General features: G+C 53.9%; 10 protein-coding genes across 10 annotated transcripts; 6 read left to right on the top strand and 4 right to left on the bottom strand.

Moving 5' to 3' along the window:
- Window positions 1–348: 348 nt before the first annotated feature.
- On the top strand, window positions 349–999 carry CKM354_000302800 (uncharacterized protein; the record flags this gene model as incomplete). Its single annotated transcript, XM_044798205.1, has 1 exon — window positions 349–999. One exon carries the CDS (start codon window positions 349–351, stop codon window positions 997–999), a length of 651 nt encoding a protein of 216 aa, XP_044654140.1.
- Window positions 1,000–2,193: 1,194 nt separating this feature from the next.
- Window positions 2,194–4,059, top strand: CKM354_000302900 (translation elongation factor EF-1 alpha; the record flags this gene model as incomplete). The annotated part of the gene is made up of 6 exons (XM_044798206.1): window positions 2,194–2,198; window positions 2,270–2,340; window positions 2,397–2,452; window positions 2,705–2,823; window positions 2,879–3,937; window positions 3,990–4,059. 6 exons carry the CDS (start codon window positions 2,194–2,196, stop codon window positions 4,057–4,059), a joined length of 1,380 nt encoding a protein of 459 aa, XP_044654141.1.
- A 597-nt stretch (window positions 4,060–4,656) lies between these two features.
- CKM354_000303000 (tRNA-specific adenosine deaminase) lies at window positions 4,657–5,934 on the top strand (the record flags this gene model as incomplete). Its single annotated transcript, XM_044798207.1, has 2 exons — window positions 4,657–5,069; window positions 5,130–5,934. The coding sequence occupies 2 exons, from the start codon at window positions 4,657–4,659 to the stop codon at window positions 5,932–5,934; spliced, it is 1,218 nt and encodes a 405-aa protein (XP_044654142.1).
- A 239-nt stretch (window positions 5,935–6,173) lies between these two features.
- On the bottom strand, window positions 6,174–7,377 carry CKM354_000303100 (uncharacterized protein; the record flags this gene model as incomplete). The annotated part of the gene is made up of 2 exons (XM_044798208.1): window positions 6,174–7,121; window positions 7,174–7,377. The coding sequence occupies 2 exons, from the start codon at window positions 7,375–7,377 to the stop codon at window positions 6,174–6,176; spliced, it is 1,152 nt and encodes a 383-aa protein (XP_044654143.1).
- A 1,540-nt stretch (window positions 7,378–8,917) lies between these two features.
- On the bottom strand, window positions 8,918–9,679 carry CKM354_000303200 (uncharacterized protein; the record flags this gene model as incomplete). Its single annotated transcript, XM_044798209.1, has 1 exon — window positions 8,918–9,679. The coding sequence occupies one exon, from the start codon at window positions 9,677–9,679 to the stop codon at window positions 8,918–8,920; it is 762 nt and encodes a 253-aa protein (XP_044654144.1).
- Window positions 9,680–9,874: 195 nt separating this feature from the next.
- Window positions 9,875–10,562, top strand: CKM354_000303300 (uncharacterized protein; the record flags this gene model as incomplete). The annotated part of the gene is made up of 3 exons (XM_044798210.1): window positions 9,875–9,915; window positions 9,968–10,025; window positions 10,083–10,562. The coding sequence occupies 3 exons, from the start codon at window positions 9,875–9,877 to the stop codon at window positions 10,560–10,562; spliced, it is 579 nt and encodes a 192-aa protein (XP_044654145.1).
- A 775-nt stretch (window positions 10,563–11,337) lies between these two features.
- Window positions 11,338–12,833, top strand: CKM354_000303400 (uncharacterized protein; the record flags this gene model as incomplete). The annotated part of the gene is made up of 3 exons (XM_044798211.1): window positions 11,338–12,555; window positions 12,620–12,701; window positions 12,751–12,833. The coding sequence occupies 3 exons, from the start codon at window positions 11,338–11,340 to the stop codon at window positions 12,831–12,833; spliced, it is 1,383 nt and encodes a 460-aa protein (XP_044654146.1).
- Window positions 12,834–14,738: 1,905 nt separating this feature from the next.
- On the bottom strand, window positions 14,739–15,740 carry CKM354_000303500 (S-methyl-5-thioadenosine phosphorylase; the record flags this gene model as incomplete). The annotated part of the gene is made up of 2 exons (XM_044798212.1): window positions 14,739–15,649; window positions 15,713–15,740. The coding sequence occupies 2 exons, from the start codon at window positions 15,738–15,740 to the stop codon at window positions 14,739–14,741; spliced, it is 939 nt and encodes a 312-aa protein (XP_044654147.1).
- Window positions 15,741–16,337: 597 nt separating this feature from the next.
- On the bottom strand, window positions 16,338–17,047 carry CKM354_000303600 (uncharacterized protein; the record flags this gene model as incomplete). Its single annotated transcript, XM_044798213.1, has 2 exons — window positions 16,338–16,526; window positions 16,577–17,047. The coding sequence occupies 2 exons, from the start codon at window positions 17,045–17,047 to the stop codon at window positions 16,338–16,340; spliced, it is 660 nt and encodes a 219-aa protein (XP_044654148.1).
- A 1,633-nt stretch (window positions 17,048–18,680) lies between these two features.
- CKM354_000303700 (uncharacterized protein) lies at window positions 18,681–19,602 on the top strand (the record flags this gene model as incomplete). The annotated part of the gene is made up of 2 exons (XM_044798214.1): window positions 18,681–18,797; window positions 18,850–19,602. 2 exons carry the CDS (start codon window positions 18,681–18,683, stop codon window positions 19,600–19,602), a joined length of 870 nt encoding a protein of 289 aa, XP_044654149.1.
- Between the last annotated feature and the right edge of the window lie 17 nt (window positions 19,603–19,619).

Here is a 19,619-nt window from a genome sequence, read left to right on the forward strand (position 1 = left end):
GAGCGGTGTCGAGGCCGTGTGATGCAGAGGGGAGTGGGAGTGGAGGGCAGTCGCGAGGAGCTCGATTGGGCAGACGCGACAGACTGCGCTTGGCAACGGCCGGCTTCGGTCGAGCCCATCGTGCACTTGAGCTACACCTCACGAGCCTGCAGCATGGAAGCGTACACGGTGTTACTATTCGCCTTCATCTTCTCCTTACTGCTGGCCATCAGCTGGAGCGCGAGCCTCATTGCCCGCATCACTGACCCTCCGCCCGGCAAAGTCCCACACCGTCCGCCGTTCAAAGATGCGCCATCCACTCGGAACACTGCGTGATCATCTGTAGCTTTCTACGCTACACCACCTGCGATGGCCACCATGAACGGAGACTCAGAACAGCGTTCGGGAGGCAAGTACGCCTCGTACGTACCACACGACCTCAAATACAGTGCCGAATTCGAGGACGCCTTGATGAGCGTTGTGCTCAACCCTCCAGCGTCACCAGATGGGATCCGCGTGATCTCGGAAGACAGCTCTGAGCAGTCAACAGAGGGCGTATCGATACGCATGAAAGACATCGCGCCCGAAAGCCTGCCAACCATTGCCGAAACTGATCTCCCACTGCCTTTGGATGACCCGCGACGCATCTTTGCCAGCCCTGTACCTGGCATCAAGCTCACTCACCCGGGCGGCTACCTCGAAGGTGGTCCTGGTCTTGATCCTGACATGGATACGTTTCCTGAGGACTTTTTCAATAACCACCCGCACGCACGTACGATTGACCGCTTGGCTGCCACAGTGGACAAGAAGATTGAGGAGCACATGGGTGAATTGCAAGACAGGATGCGCAAACGCGAGGATGCGATCAAGGAGAATGGTGAAGTGGAGAAGAAGCTGGAGGAGTTAATGTTGCAGCACGCCATGGAGCTCAAAGTGCACAAGAAGCTCGCCGATGATAGACGAGCAAAGCGGGAGGCCAAAGAGAAGCGCCGTGCCGAGCGTGAAGGTGGCCCATCCTAGCCTCACGTTGAAGCGTAGGCTATATGGCACAAGATATATGGATAAGTCTAAAGTGACGAAAGATCGTTGGAGAAGAACCTCTATATGTGCTAGGGGGAAACACGTTCGCCTACGAAGTCCGCCATTCTTCCTAGTAGACAACGAGCTTGGCTTGACTTTATCGCAAAGAGAGACGGGGTTGGCATAAGCCCGGGCATGGCGAAGCATGCTTTGTACCTCATCTTGCCTCTCCTTACTGCCACATCTGGTCCTCGGAACACAGCGCCAAACAAACACTGCACACCACATCGAACAGGACTGCGACGGAGCATAGCAGAGCCGTGGACTTATGCTCGTTGCTGCCGTGGAGTGCTCTTCACGAGCAGCCGACGTGTCGTTCACTGAAGGTGATTGAAGAGGATAAGGGCACACTGGACGGAGACTGATGCGTCTAAACGTGGAGCACGCACGCCGCACATTAGACAGGGAATGGCTTATTCACATCTTGCTCAAGAAGAGATCGTGGGCGAATTCCAAAGTGGACTGCAGACGGTACTACATGTACCTCAAACAACTCACCACGATACAGCGGTGCTTAACTTGAAGGTCAAGCTGTCAACAATGAAGCGTCCTAGTTGCAGAGAGGTATGCCATTGTAGCGAACGAGTGGTGATGAGAGCAAGTTTGACAATACAACGTTGGATAACACTGTCGAGTCTGTCACATGTAGTCTGTGCAAGCGATCGTCACTGCTTTGCATCTGCACACGATGCAGCGTTTCAGGCGAATGCGACCAACGGCGCGCGTCCTGCTCTGGCTGATCCGCCCTTGAGTCGCGCACATGGTGAGCTGCAGTGGAATGTGAACGAAGAATCGGCTCTTGCTGCGCGTCATGAGGCTCAATGCGCCATATCTCACTTGTTCTCACATGAATTTTCTCAGTTGCCGCCACCTTGCCTTGCTGCCTGACACACGTGCCCCGCGCTTGTCGGCTTGCCAAGCTGGATCCACCCTCCACTACTTAATCATTTTCTCCCTCTCTCACTCTCTTCTTTCGAATCTTGTCTACATACCTCAGAGCTAGCCTTTGAATCTGTGTAAGCGCCACACCACCCGTTGCAGCATCGCTCCAGGCACTAACACACCTGCGCAGAACTTTCAAACTCTTGCAGACTTGCACCCTTCAACAACTTCCAACCACACACAACCGCCAACATGGGGTACGTGGCGACGCCGTGGAGCGACGACTCCATCGCCCGGACGCAAGAGCAGTGACTGATTATGGACGCAGTAAGGAGAAGACTCACATCAACGTCGTCGTTATCGGCCACGTCGACTCCGGCAAGTCGACAACCACCGGTCGTAAGTGCTGCAAAACATGCGCCCGAAGCATTGGCAGAGCGCTCACACCATCACAGACTTGATCTACAAGTGCGGTGGTATCGACAAGCGTACCATTGAGAAGTTCGAGAAGGTGAGCAACTGCCAGCACACAATTGCACTTTGTCGCACAAATTTTCGCCGCTTGTCGCCTCTGCGCTGGTGCCCCTCCAAAACTGGTGGGGTGCGAGAATTTCGGCGCTTTGGGCTCTGCCGCTTGCGATGACTTCATCCGCTATGACTCCTCGCCCACCGCTCAACGCATTGGGCATGCCGCCAGCACACCACACAACTGCACAACCACACTTCACATCAAGAACAGACTGCTGACGATGGCTCCTCACAGGAAGCAGCTGAACTCGGCAAGGGTTCCTTCAAGTATGCGTGGGTGCTCGACAAGCTGAAGGCCGAGCGTGAGCGTGGTATCACCATTGATATCGCCCTCTGGAAGTTCGAGACTCCAAAGTACGTTGCGATTTCTCCACAACAACAAGTTGCATCCAGCTAATGTGTCGAACAGGTACTACGTCACTGTCATCGATGCCCCAGGTCACCGTGATTTCATCAAGAACATGATCACTGGTACCTCCCAGGCTGACTGCGCCATTCTCATCATTGCTGCCGGTACTGGTGAGTTCGAGGCTGGTATCTCCAAGGATGGCCAGACTCGTGAGCACGCTCTTCTCGCCTACACCCTTGGTGTCAAGCAGCTCATCGTCGCCATCAACAAGATGGACACCACCAAGTGGTCCGAGGATCGTTACAACGAGATCATCAAGGAGACTTCCTCCTTCATCAAGAAGGTCGGCTACAACCCAAAGACCGTCCCATTCGTCCCGATCTCTGGTTTCAACGGCGACAACATGATCGACAACTCCACCAACTGCCCATGGTACAAGGGCTGGGAGAAGGAGACCAAGACCAAGTCCACTGGCAAGACCCTCCTCGAGGCCATCGATGCCATCGACCCACCTCAGCGACCAACTGAGAAGCCTCTCCGTCTCCCACTCCAGGATGTGTACAAGATTGGTGGTATTGGCACGGTCCCAGTCGGTCGTGTCGAGACCGGTATCATCAAGGCCGGTATGGTCGTCACCTTCGCCCCAGCTGGTGTCACCACCGAAGTCAAGTCCGTCGAGATGCACCACGAGCAGCTCACTGAGGGTCTTCCCGGTGACAACGTCGGCTTCAACGTCAAGAACGTCTCCGTCAAGGAGATCCGTCGTGGCAACGTTGCCGGTGACTCCAAGAACGACCCACCAAAGGGCTGCGACTCCTTCAACGCCCAGGTCATCGTCCTCAACCACCCAGGCCAAGTCGGTGCCGGTTACGCCCCAGTCCTCGACTGCCACACTGCCCACATTGCCTGCAAGTTCTCCGAGCTCCTTGAGAAGATCGATCGTCGTTCCGGCAAGTCCATTGAGAACAGCCCCAAGTTCATCAAGTCTGGTGACGCTGCCATCGTCAAGATGGTGCCATCCAAGCCAATGTGCGTTGAGGCTTTCACCGACTACCCACCACTCGGTCGTTTCGCTGTCCGTGACATGAGACAGACCGTCGCCGTCGGTGTCATCAAGTCGTAAGTTGCTCGCGTTCCGTCGTTCTCTGTTCATTGCTAACAAGTTCCACAGTGTCACCAAGTCCGACAAGGGTGGTGCTGGCAAGGTCACCAAGGCCGCCCAGAAGGCTGCCAAGAAGTAAACGGTCTCTTGACTGGAACTTCTGTTCTGAAATTCACAAGCGGGTGTTGATTTGGATTGTGTTGTTTGAGCCCTAGTTTCTCTCGCTACAGAGATGGAGCGGGCTTTTCTTCCCTTCTCAATCCCAGATACCCGGTCTGAGTACCACTACTTCGGCATCAGCAGCATTGTCCTTGGTCGTTGAGGCGATGCGCTGCAACAACAAGAGCGAACGACCACCTTTTCCTTTGTTATGAAATCATGAGCGATGATGATGGCTACGGTTCTGCGGCGGATAACCAGTCTTAAGCAACTGGGCTTGCCTGTAGCTTTAGATTTTCACGGCTTCAAACAGGCCCATGAACAAAAGCAGTTTGGAGAGTACTCTCAGCGCCACGCGTCTCATTGTTTACTGCTGTGTTCCATGCCAGACGCTAAAATGTTGTCCCATGCGCCCAGTGCTATGACGCGGAGCAAAGCTCATGCGGACGCTGCGAACCAGCCACGATTCTGTCGAAGCGGCGCTCTCTAACACGCCACATCAGTCCTGGGCCTTTGCAAGGCGGCGGCCATCTGCCACTCAAGTCTGAACCTTTTCCCCAGATGACTTGCGAAAATAATGACCAAGGCCGACCTTATTGCGGAATGCGTCCTCCGAACATTTGAAGCACTGCCCGCCAAATGCAAACCTCGCACACTTCCCAATGGCCGTAGGGAATGGGTACCTCTGGCCGGCATTGTGCTCAGCAAAGGGCCAGCCACGTCCGCGACAGTAGAATGCGCTGCGTTGGCAACTGGGATGAAGTGCCTTCCTCAGTCGAAACTTGGCATAGCCAACGGCAACATCTTGCACGACTGGCATGCCGAGATACTGGCATTGCGCTCTTTCAATCGATTTCTCATAGATGACTGTGCTCATCTAGTAAGTAAAGGACGCAATGAACACGGGAGATGGGTCAGTTGGAGGCCGGAAAGCTCGTCCAAGGAACAAGGCCAGCTCTTTCAGCTCCAAGAAGGCGTCGAGATACACATGTAAGTTGTTTGAAAGAGAGCCACGGGTCTGCGCGACGCTAATTTCTATCGACTGTACAGGTACTGCTCAGAAGCGCCTTGTGGTGACGCGTCGATGGAGCTCACAATGGCAGAACAGACTGACGCAACGCCCTGGGAAAGACAGCAGTACGTTGGAGAAGACGGGCTGCTCGGCCGCGGCAACTTTGATCAGCTTGGAATCGTTCGAAGAAAGCCATCAAGGCCAGATGCTCCGCAGTCTTTGAGCAAGAGTTGCTCAGACAAGCTGGCACTGAAACAATGCACGGGAGTACTATCTGGATTGACGACAATACTTCTACATCCTGGAAACACCTTTCTCGCAAGCCTTATTCTGCCTGAGGATCAAGTTGTCAGCAGTGCGGTCCAAAGATCTTTCAGTGCGAGTGGGAGAATGGCGCCGTTGGAAGAAGAACGCTACAGGAAATCCTGGAGTCGGTTTGGCTATCGATTCCAGCCTTTCGAGATACAAACGACTACAAGGACTTTCGACTTCTGCAAGCCCGCTAAGGGCTGTCAATCAGTTCCAAGCAACCTATCAGTGATGCACACGCCGCAACGTCAGGAAGTCTTGATCAACGGCGTGCTCCAGGGACGAAAGCAAACAGATTCTAGAGGAGCCAGTTGCGTGAGTCGAAGGCTTATGTGGGAAAGCGTGAACGAGATTATCAGGTCTGCGAGAACATCGGCAGCAGCTGAGGTGTTGAATGTACAGAACTACGCCGAGCTGCAGCAGCATCCACTTCTGGAAGGCAGAGAGCTGGTCAAACGAGATGTGCGGAGTACAGGTTTGCAAGGTTGGAAGCAGAATGTCGGTGATGATTTCACCGTCCAGGACTTAAGATGAGGAATTGGCACAGGATACAGGTTGTTCTCTTCTCCGACTAACTGGCAGGCCTTCGACGTCTACGAAGCTGGGCGGGAACTCGAGGGAAGAAGAAAAGAAAAGAGACTCAGAACGAAGATGTGAAGTTCGAAAATGCCATTAAATGCTACAATGCATACTCTATCTATCGTTGAGGGTATCTCTGGGTATCGCGCTCATTAAAAGAAGATCCGACCAACGCCTTGCCATCCCACTGATCACTATTGGAACTCAATGTACGCCAAGGGTGTAATGTACGGCATGTCGTTGAACGGCTGGGTCCAAGTAAGATAGATGGCGTTCTCGGAGGCGTCCGCAGAAGGGAGCAGTGCTGGGTTGGCTTGCAGGGTGTAAGCTCCGACGAATCCAGTACCATCTTGACCCTTCCACAGAATGTATGGCTCGACCCAGGGCCCTTCGGGTGCCGGAGCAGTGGAGATGTAGAACCAGGCCACAGGCTGTCCGTATCTCTGGCCAATCCAGATGAAGGACTTGTAGTATGTAGAGTAATAATAAGTTCCTTGCCAGCCAGCTCCACAGTTTGGAATGATGATGCCACTGTCAGTGATCTTCGGCATCTTCTTAACCCACTTGCCAGACACGTAGTATTCGTACGCGCTTTTGTTTTCCATGTAGCCAAGCTTGACTCGTGCGAGAGCTGGTGGATCCGGATCGTTGACTTTGCCATACAAGTAAGCGTAGCCATTGCGAATTACGTTGCCATAGTCGCCATATCCGATTTCGCCAGCCTTCCAGAACTCTTGCGCCACGACCGTCGCCACTGGCACTTTGTTCTTGTCCGATGTCCCAGTGTAGACTTGCTTCCACAGCATGAATGGTGGTGGGCCGCCCACGGGCATGAATCCTTTGATCTTTGACTTGGCAATGAATTGATAGGCCGTGAACCGTGTCGAGCTTACTTGTGTGACGATCGGCTGGCTGTTCGGCCAGTAGACCCAACGTCCGGAGTCGTCGGAGCATTGTCCATGACCCTCAGGGCAGTTTCCCGCTTGGGCAGGGAAGTACTCGATGTGCTCGCCATACATTTGTAAAATAGCATTCTTTCCTGTCGATCCAGCACCGACGGGTCCACTGGATATCGCGCCTGCCCCCAAAGGTGACCAAGCTGCAGTGTTCATGTAGATGGGAAATTCTGCCTTGCCATTTCTCTGCAATTGACTATCAGTAAAGGAGGGCACGCATTGCTTTCATGTCCCTTACAAATGCCATGGTGTCTCTGCATGTCCAAAAGGCTCGGCTGCCGATGCGTGTGGAGCCGCAAGAGTCTCTGTCCAGACTAGGATCGGTGACGTTGCCGACATATTTTGCAGATTTGAATTGGGGCCGCACACCTGTTGGTGTTGTCTGCTGTGGAGCTGCTAGCGCGGAAGCCGCCAGCAGAGGGAGAAGGAGCATGTCGAGCATGCCGAAGTAGAAGCACGGTGCTGCAGTCGATGTAGGCAAGTGCCGTGACAGCAGGTGTGCCAGTGGTCAGACGAAGACGAGGGACCTCAAGTAGGCTGGGGCACAGTGGTGTTGACAATCGCAAGCATCGACATGGCGGCGGGCTGAACAGTGATATACACCAGCAGAAGACGGCATGCCTCTGGTCCTGCTAAGACATGCTCAGATCTTGGGGCTCAACGGCGACCAATGATCAAGCACTGCTGCCGATATGAGGCTCATAAGGCTGGCTGTAAGAGGTAAATGTGCAGTGGAGGCTGAGCCAGAACCCGCCGGAAGGTGCATGCGTGAGTTACAGATGGGCACTCCGCAAGCCATGCCACGAGGCAGCTTGCGTGCCATGTGCGGTTCTCGACTAGAAAAGGGTTTCGTGGCTGAAATGGCGCACGAAAGGGGACATTGTACGGCGGTATAAACGACTCGGCATGCAAGCCTTCCGCTTGGCTGTGAAAAATATCGTCTTCGCCGGCGCGTCTAGTGTGCGAAGTCTTCAGCTCCTGTCTGGTGGATGTGGTGCGCGGCTGGGCAGGAAATTCTCCGTTGGGCCCTGAGTGGCGAGTGGACGTTCCACCAGTGTGCCCTTTGGGGCAGCACGAGTCCGGAAACACAGCATGTCTCGCCTGTGAGGAGCTTACTCGTGGACATCGGGCCCAAATTTCGCCCAGCTTAAGCAGCAGCTTGCAGGTCCAGAGATGCGTGTCTCGCTCCCGAACTTTCTCTACATGTTCTCCCGTATGTTGTCCTTTGCCCTTTTCCAGACTAGCGGCATGGCACTGGGTGGACTACGAGAGGTCGGGCTGCTCCAGCCAGCAAAGCATAATGGTCGAGAGGCGGTGTTGAGGATGCGCTTGCGAAAGTTTATTCAAGTCTAGATGCTAGTGCACCGACCACACGTGGTCGACCGCATTTTCGGTTCCAGGCAGTTGACGAGTGATGTGATGCATCAAACGTGGCAAGAGCGTTCTCGGCCACGAATGCATGCGAGCTGTGCGATCCATTGATGGCCTGATGTGCCAACAAGTCACAACCTGGTGATGCGGCACCCGTGCAGTTCACATTCGCAGCCTGTGCCACATATCTGCCAATTACCGCCACAAAACGCCTCATACGGCGAGTCCGACTTCAATACATCGTACTTGCAGCAGACTTGAGATCTTTGGCTAATACCACGGATATTCCGCGTCCGTAGCAGCAACTATTAGTCTCGGCCGTTCTTGACCAACGAGGAGCGCACCGTCTGGCAAGCAGACGAAAATGCTTCGGTCGGAATCGACTTCGAGAGTGGTACGAAGCGTGGAGGCGAGGAAGCGACGATGTTGACTGCGAGAGGCATTTCCCTCCGTGACAAGTCCCACTCCTCAGCCACGACAGGCGGCGAGTCATCTGCTCCGACGCAGACTTTAAGTATGAACTTGATCGTCCAGCCGTCTACAAACAGTATTGCGGATCATCTTTCCTGGAGAAACGCTAATTCGATTCACCTCTGCCTGATAAGTCGTCGCTAGGTGTTCAGGAAGTCTGCGACACTGACATCCCGCTCGACCACTACCGCCACTGAAGGATCGAGGCGACGGTAGTAGCCAGACTCGCGGCGCGTCTCTCGAAACCCGCGTTTGCGGTACCACGTCAGGCCATCGGCGTTGGCTTCCCACACGTGTGCCCCGACACGTGTAATGCCGTAGTCTCCTGCTGCCCTCTGGACAACAGTGCGAAGCAAATGAGTGGCAATGCCGTGATGTCGGTAGGGCGACAAAAGCACTAGAGTGCTCAGGTACAACACAGGCGCAGTAGAATCGCGGGAATGAAATTCCGTACTCGGGGTAGAAGGTTCCAGTAATCTGCAGCGAATGGCACCGATCAGACGTCCCTTTCCCTTGAGCTGAGATGTCGGATCATCGTGCCAGACTGCAAGCAGAGTGATGCTGTTTGTGACTGGGTCATTCACAATGTCCTTGTAGAACTTGTCTGGGTACGGTATGGGGAGCAGAAGACTCGTCAGTCGCTTGAGGTGAGGGATATCGGCTTGAGTGCATGATCGCAGCTCGACATTGTGGGGCAATGGACGTCTTCCCGAAGTGTGTGCTGTCAGCTCGTTGGCCGGGCTGTGGCCGGGTTGAGGTTGGGGCACTTCTGCCTCTGCCGCTGGTGTTGTGATCTGCACTGGTAGCTTGCCAGTGTCGGGCGTCCGTGATTGCTCAAGCGACGGTGCGCTTCGGACAATGGCGGGCTTGTTCAGCCAGGCGAGCAGTGACGACTGCGACATGGGACATGCTCGCTGTGGCGAATGTACATGTCGAGAGGAAGGTCGGACATGTCGGAGTAGCGGAGTGGGAATTGGCTGGCGCGGAATCGGTGGAATTTGACGGACTCCAGTCAAATCGCAATCAAAGTCTGGCTCGAGACGCAAAAGCCTACAGCGGCCGCAGACAGACGTGATACTCGCTGTCGCAGCAACACGATGGGAAACGCTGGCTCATCTTCCGCGCCCACGTTCAATGCGTATGTGTCCCTCTTGGAGACTGCGAGCATGCAGACGCTAATTGACCTGCAGCGACGCGCCCGTGAGGCTCAGCCAGTCCGTGATTAACGCTCTGCAGGACAGCCCGGAGGTATGCCGTGAACCTATACCATTGCTGCCATTCTTCTAATTATCTCTGTCCACTCAGTCCGACTCAACCCGTGCGCAGCAGCGTGAGCTGGTCGCTCAGTCGCGCGTCAACGCAGACCTCCAGAAGATCCGCGATTCGCAGGCCCAGAAACTCGACGAGCTCGCAACTTCCATCACCACCGAACAGCCCGCACAAGACTCTGCCGAAGACTCGTCCAGCAAAGCAAGCGGCCTCTTTGCACACCTCAGCTCCCCATTCTACCACGATTGGACGCCGAAAGACGCCCAGCCTGCCTCGGAGCCCTCGAATCGCTCGCACGACAGCGTCAGCAAGGAAATTATGGATCTGCGCCAGAAACTCGAGCAGCGCAAGAAGGTGGAGAAAGTACCGGCAGAGGTAGAGAAGGCAAAGGAGGGCTTGGTGCAATGTCTGCGGCACAACGATCGCAGGCCGCTGGACTGCTGGCAAGAAGTGGAGGCCTTCAGACGTGAGGTTGGGAAGCTGGAACAGGCCTTCATTCACAAGGCTGGAAGATGAGACGGTTTCACTCCACTGTACAGTTTGCGGATGTAGAGCACGCAAAGTGGTTAGATGCGCTGAGACGCAGCGCACCTATTCCCTATTCCAGCTATCATGGCACGCGAAGGTCGACCGTCCAGCAACGCCGGCCATCTCGAAGGATCGACGAAACTCGAGCTCGTGGTTGTCAGCCGATCACCTATGCTCAAGCGAGAGCTGACAGCAGCCTCGTGCCAGTACAAAGACTTTGTCCATTGCTATTACCATTACTATGCTCTTGCCAATCACCGCTCAGCTACGGATCGTTCTCTGTTTCTGGAACTTTAAGCGGCGCGCCTCCACTCCACTGGTATGCTTAAGTTCGAGCTACTTGCTGAGCTTCAGACCAGCTGCGCGTTGCAGGTGACGTGCATTGCCAGCTCCTCCTTCTCTTCTCTTCAGCCAAAGCCCGTCCTAGACGGTATGGGTGTCGGGCAAGACTTGCTAACGGGTGCAGTAGTCCGCCACATCGCCAAACAGGAAGGATTCAGCTATGCGCACGCTCACACATCGACCCAGTGTATCAACGCGCGCTGGCACTTCTGGCCGTCATGGACGAGCACGCAGAATGACTTCTTGTGTCGGAAGCTCGGTGGAGGAGAATCGGAGCAGGTGTCTTCGACGACGCTACGGCAAGTACGTCGAAGTTAAAGGCACCACTTCCGCTTCTATGCAGCGAGCCGTGCCATCCCATATTTCGCCATCGCCGCCCTGCTAAGCACAATTCCAATCCATTGCACCTATTCTTCCAAGCATGGGTCTCCTCGGGACATTTAAAGATAGGATCAAGAGCTTCGTCCATAGGTCTTCCTGCAAAAAGCCGCAGGGTGATTCTGGCCGACTGGCTGCGGAGTCTTCTGCACCAACGACGAACCAGGAGTCGGAACAATTGGTCTCACTGTGGCGACCTAGTCAAGCCCAGCAGAAGGACATTGTGAACCGAGACCAGCCGCCGCTCAAGACGCAGAATCGTGCTGTGCAAAATGTGCAGGCTGCGACCACCAGCGGGACCCTGCAGATCGTCCTTGAGAACCAGTCCAACAATGCTGATATGTACGCATATATCACGGGTCAAGCTATCGACAACAACGGGGCGTTGTTCTTGCTTCAGTCGGACGCCAGGACGCCTTACTATCCTTCAAGCCCATCGTCCACAGGCCAACCAATTCCAGTCAATATCTCCATACCCCTCGGAGCTCCTGGTAATAAAGTGAATGCGACCATCCCTCGCATCGCTGGTGGACGAATCTGGTTCTCTCAAGGCTCGCAGTTGACGTTTCTGCTCAATCCAGGCCCCGGCCTCGTGGAGCCTTCAGTCTTCAACCCATCTGATCCCAACTATAGCAGAAATTTTGGCTTCTGCGAGTTCACATTCAACTCGGCGCAGGTCTTCGTAAACATTTCCTATGTTGACTTTGTCAGCAACATTCCCATTGCACTGACCCTGCAGGACACCTCTGGAGGTACTCAGCATGTCAGCGGAATGAGAGCTAATGGCCTTGCCACCGTGTCGCAAGGTCTGCGCGACCAGACAGCGAGGGATGGCCGGCGCTGGAGCTCACTGATCGTGCAAAGTAATGGCCGGGATCTGCGCGCTCTCAGTCCCAATTCAGGGATCACGAATAACCCAGATTGGTTCGCGACCTACTGGACCGACTATGTCAACTCAGTATACTCCAAATACAGGAATGAGGACCTCATCATAGACACTCAGGCTCAATGGGGTGAAGTCCGCGGGCGGGTCGGAAATGACGGCGTCCTAGACTGTGGTGACGGCAGCAGATTTCCCAGACCAAATGCAAAAGACATTTTCGGGAACAGCACAGGACCTTTTGCGACAGGCGGTAATGCAAAGACGAATGCACTCATACCTCGACTCGCTGCGGCTTTCAATCGAAGCACGTTGCTGCTCAGCAATCAGACCCCGAATGGCACAAATCCTTCCCAGTACTACCAGAACTCACCCACGAATGTAGGACAATGATTCCCAAATCGATCGATCTTCTTAGACATGGCTGGCTGACATCAGATCTTAGCACTACGCTCGCCTCGTCCATGCTGCAAATGTCGATGGTATTGGCTACGCTTTCCCATACGATGATGTGACTCCAGACGGAGGTATGTGCAGAACGATTCCAAGCATGACCAAACACTAATGTTGCAACAGGCAAACCCCAAGAAGGCGCCATCTTCAGCTTCTCTCCATCTAGACTCATCGTCACAGCTGGAGGCAACAATGCGCACGCCTGATGCAGCCTTGGATGCAGTCAGCTGCGACGAGGCCGGTCAAGCTGCCAGATCTGTAGGATGTCACGTCTCCAGGTACCGACAGCTCGGGATTTGTGATATGTTTGAATCTGCAATTGATTGGTGCTCATGCAATCCGCACGTTCTTTGGGTCGGAGAACTCGTCGCAAAGCCGTGCAAGCGAGGTTCGAGGTTTTGTGGAGACTACCTATCTATGCACATAAGCTGGTACCTGTTGCATATTAGTTGATCAATCATAATGATGATCGTGAACCAAATTCCATTCGGCTACTTGTTTGTTTCAAACCTATCGTACACTTCACGTTGGGAGTTTGAAGGAGCTACAAGGACCTCATGTACTCGTTGACGGATTGGGATGTCCCGAATTTCCCTTGTTCCAAATCGATGCGGAATATATAGCATTGGTAGCACGACTTACTCCGCCTTGCGTTTTCTCATTCGTTCTCACATCTATCACGCTTTGTCTCTGTTGCTTGCCCCGTCGTTCGGCGCTGCGGCTTGGTTGACACAGCGTCGGCTGTGGCTTTTTTCGTTACAACCATTTCTTCATTTTAACACCTCTCTTTGTGATTGTATTCGTTTGACAACTTTACTTTGCTACTCTCCGAAATGTATTATCTGCAAAGGCTACGGTCGTCGCTACCATCAATGGCATGGACCGAGCGATCGATGGAACGAGAAGATCTGCTTGAAGAAGCAGAAGACAAGAATGATAATAAACTTATCCGAGAACTTGAAGCGAAATATCAATCACTAAGGCGGGCCTTGATCATTGTTGTTCTACTGTTAGGCTGCATCATAGTGGCCGTTGCTTTGCCATGGCACACCGATGATCTTCATGCATCGCGATCAAAAGGTCCGGCTCCAGAAAGTGAGTGTGGGCTTCAAAGGCGTACAGAACAAGGACAAGTTGTTGACAAGATTGCAAGTACCTTTCTCAAGCGTGACGTTCCGTCAGAATGAAAAGTTTTCTGCCTCTTGGTCCCCACAGTCTGATGATGCTTGGGTTGAATTGATGCCCGTAAGTGGAGAATAAAACACTAATGGTGGCTATCTCTGAACGCAACGACCTCTGAGTGCAAGCGCCTAATCTAGATTGGCTCTCAGTCCATGAGAAGCTTTGCTGATTGGCTTAGCGACCTGCGCTTGCACTCAGAGGTAGTTGCATTCAGAGGTTTCCACGGTTAGTACTAGTACAGAAGAGAAAACGAATCTAACATTCGACAGCCCGGCGACGGCTTCGTAGTCATCGATAACCCGCGTGACTATGACTTGCCGCCTGGCAAGAGTAGTCGCTATGGCGAGGTCTACGATATCAGCATGTGGCATCAACTGCATTGCCTTCTGCATATGCGGACGTACATGTCGACAATGCATTCGTTTCTGAATCAGACGAATCTGCAGCAGATGTATGATGTGGTGCTGGCACCACAAGTTGACCATATATTGCACTGCTTCGACTATCTTCGGCAAGCGGTCATGTGTGCAGGCGATATGACACTGGAATGGCCGAGGACAGAAAGTGATGGGAGAAGATTTGCTGTGGATGGGTGGGATATCAAACACGTGAGTTCATTCGCTCCGAAACGATAGAGTGGGCTGTGGTCATCAGCGACACTGCAGGCATTTATTCGAGACCAACGCTTACCTTTGATCTGTCGCTTCTAGGATAATTGTAGAAGCTGGGACGCCATGTCGGACTTTGTGGAGAAGCACGCAGTTGGTCATCACCACCGACGGGAATCCTTGTGAATATTCGATCACTCGAATGTCATCCAATGGAAGAGCGTGGCTGGGCCATGCTAAAGGGTATCAGAAATCTATCTATATCTCTACGCTCGTTGAAGAGACGTGGAACCTGACTTTTGGACTCCTGTGGGGAAACGCTCAGTCGAAATAGTTTGGGAACAGCCATGTGAGGTTCTCCTTGGCCTTTGCTGAGCGACCCGCAGGCGCAGTCATACTGCCTGCGAACTTGCTCTGACCAGCCAGGTGAGTCGCCGACACAACATCGGCGTGCTCCTCTTTGCTCAGCTCGTTCAGCACGGCACCCACAAAGCGATACGCGTTCTCCGAGTTGGCCTTCATGTTGCCCATGACCATCTCCACTGTGACATCGCCCGCGGACTCGTGCCAGCAGTCGTAGTCGGTGGACATGCAGATCATAGCGTATGCAATCTCTGCCTCTTTCGCCAGCTTGGCCTCGGGAAGGGCAGACATGTTGATGACGGAACCGCCAAAGCTACGGTACATGTTGCTCTCAGCACGCGTGGAGAACTGCGGTCCTTCCATGCAAATGAGCGTGCCCCGGTCGTGCAGTATCACGCCATCGCCTTCCAGGCTGTGTCCGCAACGACGCACAATGTCGGCGATCTTGCCATCGAAAGGATCGGCGAAGCCTACATGTCCGACCATGCCGCCCTCGAAGAAAGTGAAGGGCCGGATGCCCTTGGTGCGGTCGATGATCTGGTCGGGAACGACGAAGTCGCGGGGCTTGATGGCTTCCTGCAGACTGCCGACGGCGGAGAAGGCGATGACAGTGCGGACGCCTAGTTTGCGCAAGGCGGCGATGTTGGCGCGGGCGGGGACCTCGTGAGGCGCGAACTCGTGGTGCAGGCCATGGCGGGAGATGAAGGCCACGGGGATCGGCTTGCCGGTCGACGGCGAAGGGTGGTGGAGAACGGAGACGGGCGATGAGGGAGAGCCCCACGGCGTGTCGACCTTCAGCGAAGCCACATGAGTGAAGCCGGCGAGCGACTGCAGGCCGGTGCCTCCAATGACTCCAATGGAGATGGGATCTGGAGATGGTCAGCCCGCCCGCTGCCAATGTTCTGGACAGCCAGCTCGCCGTTTGCGCCTACCATCGTAGTGATCCGCGACGTTGGCCATCTTGCGGAAGCCGATATGCACGCGACGAAGTGACTGGAGGGGTTTGATGAAGGACTGTGCACCGCGCATTCGAACACAGCAACTTTTTGTTCGGACTAGAATACAGACTCGAGCTTGAACCCCGCCAAACCCTTGCTCATACGTCAGTGACGAACCCACGTGCTAGCCAGGGCTGATACCAGAAGGAGGTCCAGTTGCGGACAGCAAAATGGAAACTGGAAAATACGCTCACTCCGCGGTCTCTCTCGCGAATCGGGTTCCGCAGCTGCCTCGCATGTCGAGGCGAAGAGCCTTCGTTACGCTGCACACGGCGGAGATACGAGGACTGAAGGGCACTCGAGTTCCATGAAAGAGGAGCACCGAGTTTCAATCCTGGTTCCTATTTTGCTTTCCGACAGTGAAGGTAGACAGGCAAGAGGATCACTTCAGCATTGGGAGACAGATGGAGAATTCTCTTGCTTGGTTTGCGGTCAATTGCTTCGTTATATCATGGCATTACCCACTCGAGCCACTTCTGTACTTAAACGCCATGCTTCAATGCTGACTGGGGATATCATTCTTTCGTGAATCGTCTCACTGTAAAACCTGTTGCCGTAATCAAACATAGTACTGCCGGCGGCTCGATGAACGGTGGGTGCTGCGCCGGCTGCCATCGACGTATCCTCCTCGGCTACGAGATCGGCTTCCTGATCTTCGGTGGCCGTGACGAGAGTGATGGGTTGTTGTGCGTTTCACCACGACTCGGTCGTCGTCCTTGTGGTGATGATGAACCAGAAGAGCCAAAAGCTGTGTATATGTTAGTCAATGTTCACAAATAGTATCAGATGTCAACTTACGAATGTGACGAAGAACGCGATAATGTTGATAATGGCCAACGCCCAACTCGCCTTCAACATGGCGCATGTCTTGTTGACGTTGACTCCAAAATCATTGCCGCTTCCCTCTCTGCCATAGTACCCAAACGGACCGAGATCGACGTAGAGGTTCCCGGTCGTGAAGTTGGCACAGTCTGCGTTGCGAATGCCTCGAAGCTCCACCACACCAGCGATCAGAGCGCCCACGAATCCGAGATCAACGAGTGCCACGAAGAGCGCGTCATGTCTGGCGCGCAAGTAGCTGATCAAAGTGAAGAATGCCCACGCCAGTGCCAGTACCGATACTATGAAGAGTACCAGGATGAAGTTCGGCGTGAGCTGGTTGTTGTCGACGAAGCCGTGTACGAACCAGCCTAGCATGCCCACAATGGGAACTAGAGTGATGATTTCGAAGATGCGCCATGAAAGGAACAGAAAGCCGGAGATGGCCATCTTTGCGGCGGCGCAGTCTTGTTGTGGGAGCTTTCGTACTTGTCCAAAGTGATCGTCGTCGAAGGCTAAGAGCTGAAGCCGCTAGTCAATCCCGTCTGGTCGAGTCGCGCAAACGTTGTAACGAAGACACAGAGTGCGGCGCGAAGCTGTTCGGATTGCGTCAAAGGTGGTGGCAAGTTGGCGACGAGGAGGTCGATTTGTTGGCAGTGACAGCTCACGCCTCACATGAAAGTAAAGTATTCGTCGATCCGAGAGGGCTGGGAGTCGAGTCTCGCAACGGTCGCGAGCGTTGCGCCAGAAATCAATGTCGAGCAGCTTCGATGCGGGCGGGGAATAGTTCGAGACCGGAACCAAGAAGCGGGAATGATCAGATGTTGCAGGTGTTCGGTTTTATCATAATCATCATCGTCGCCGTCGCTTAGGACCTGGTGGCTGGGGCTCGATTTAGCCACGAGGTGGCTGGAGCTTGGCGCGCGTCGGGTGCTTTGCTTTGCTGTTCGTCAGCGACGCTCGTCGTCACTTCCTCTTCCAATCAACGGCGACTCAGTCTCGCCAACGGTAAACGACACCATCGACAATGCCATGCGAAAGGACAAGATGCGCTCCTTCAAGTGAGCAGAGAAAGTGACACCTCTAGGCGAGCCGCTGGAAGCGAACAGACGCTGACTGCCCACCTTCGCTTTCTGCCCGACGAGACACCCAAGTGCTTCGTTCCTCCTTCCTTCTCTGGATTCTGTGATGTTTCCCAGGCACTCTCCCTATCGAAGCGATACTGGCGAGAACAACCAAGACCATATGGAGAGATGAGTGAGGCTGTCTCCTGGCTTCCAATTTGCAGTTCAGTCGCGGGCAGCGAAATGGAAACCCGCAGACACCCACACTTGCGAATTCTTATCGAGGGCTCGAAGTTGTGATTATCTTCCTTCAACAGGCAGAATACCCTAGAGATGCTGCACAAAGCAGAGCCACGAGGCGCGAAACTTACTTGGGTACCTCCAGAGCCTGTAGCTCTGGAGGTGTGAATGCATGGTCATCGTTGCCGTTATACATCGACAGGCTGTGCGCAACTACTCACATTGGTGCATGTGGGATTGCGCAACGATGAAACATCGACGTACGACCACTTTGACGTGAGAGGGGATACAGCCGATCGCTACTCCTGGTCTAATCATTGACTGGAAGCTGGCCACCTCTCAGAACCTCCAACCTCACCCAATCGCTTCAAATGACCACATACCCGCAGCATCTACGCTTTTCCGGTCGCCCAGGAATATTCTGCTATATGTGGATGCCTCCGCGCTTCGAAGTGCGCTTGAAACTCTTTGTTCTCGGAGCATTCCCCACACACTTGTATGGCATGGAACAAAGGAAGCATTGTCTGGCTGCCGCCGATCAATCCTCACCCAATTCGTCCTGATCGCGTTCACAAAAACGAATCGAGACCTCTCCACGTGAGTCTTGACGCTTGCGGAAAACAACTTGTAGTGGCGGATCACACCTATGGCCAGACTCACGGTCCAGGTAGGTACAAGTAGGCGTCTACTGTGTTGACCTTCATTCGGATCGCGATCATTACAGAGTCGAAAATCTGAAGAATCTTCCTTGCATATCTATCAGTCGATTGGTCAGAAGCATGGCGGTCCAAGTCGGCAAGCCTGCACCTGCATTCAATTGCACAGCTGTCGTCGATGGCAAACTGAAGAACGTCTCGTTGGAAGGCTACACTTCGGCAAACCACTGGGTCATTCTAGTACGCACTGGCATTGCTCACTTGCTCTTGCCGAGGACTTATACTTTACTAGGTCTTCTTCCCAAAAGCCTGGTCATTCATATGCCCAACAGAAATCCGAGCCTTCAGCTCACGCCTAGAAGAGTTCCTCTATGCTCGTTCCTGCGCCGTCATTTTCGCCAGCACCGACAACGAGCACTGCCTCAAAGCATGGAACTCTACTTCTGAAATGGAAGGCGGACTCGGAGGCGTCCACGTTCCACTTATCTCCGATTGTAACCACAAACTGAGCAGAGACTACCAAGTTCTCATCGAGGAAGAAGGTATCGCCCAGCGAGCCCTCTTCATCATCGACCCCAAAGGGCGCATTCGCAACATCACAATTAACGACACCGACGTCGGTAGAAGCGTGGATGAAGCGCAACGTATTTTGGATGCGTTGGTTTTCAAAGACGAATTCGGCGAGGGCTGCCCAGTCGACTGGAAGAAAGGCGATAAGGGTCTCGACTACAAAGCCGAAACTACCATCGAAGGGGCTGTCGAAGTGAACAAGAAGTCTTGGTCCGAGTGGGCAAGGCCAAAGCTCCAACGTGCTTGGTCTGGAACCAGCGGAATTTCAACGCTCTCGACTGGCACTCCACCTACGAGCCGCCCTACCTACAATCGATCGATTAGTCACTCGGGTACTCATAGTCCACTTTACAGTCCTGGAGCACGTGGCTCTCATGTCAGTTTGGGTACGCAGATGGAGGAAGCACTGATGCAGCAGAGGATGGAGAATCTGAATGCTGCGATGCAGAATCAGAGTGTTGGAATGGCGGTGTAGAAAATGTAGCGGCTAGA

The sequence above is a fragment of the Cercospora kikuchii genome (assembly GCF_019650295.1).
Source record: "Cercospora kikuchii DNA, contig_00002, whole genome shotgun sequence".
Taxonomy (NCBI): domain Eukaryota; kingdom Fungi; phylum Ascomycota; class Dothideomycetes; order Mycosphaerellales; family Mycosphaerellaceae; genus Cercospora; species Cercospora kikuchii.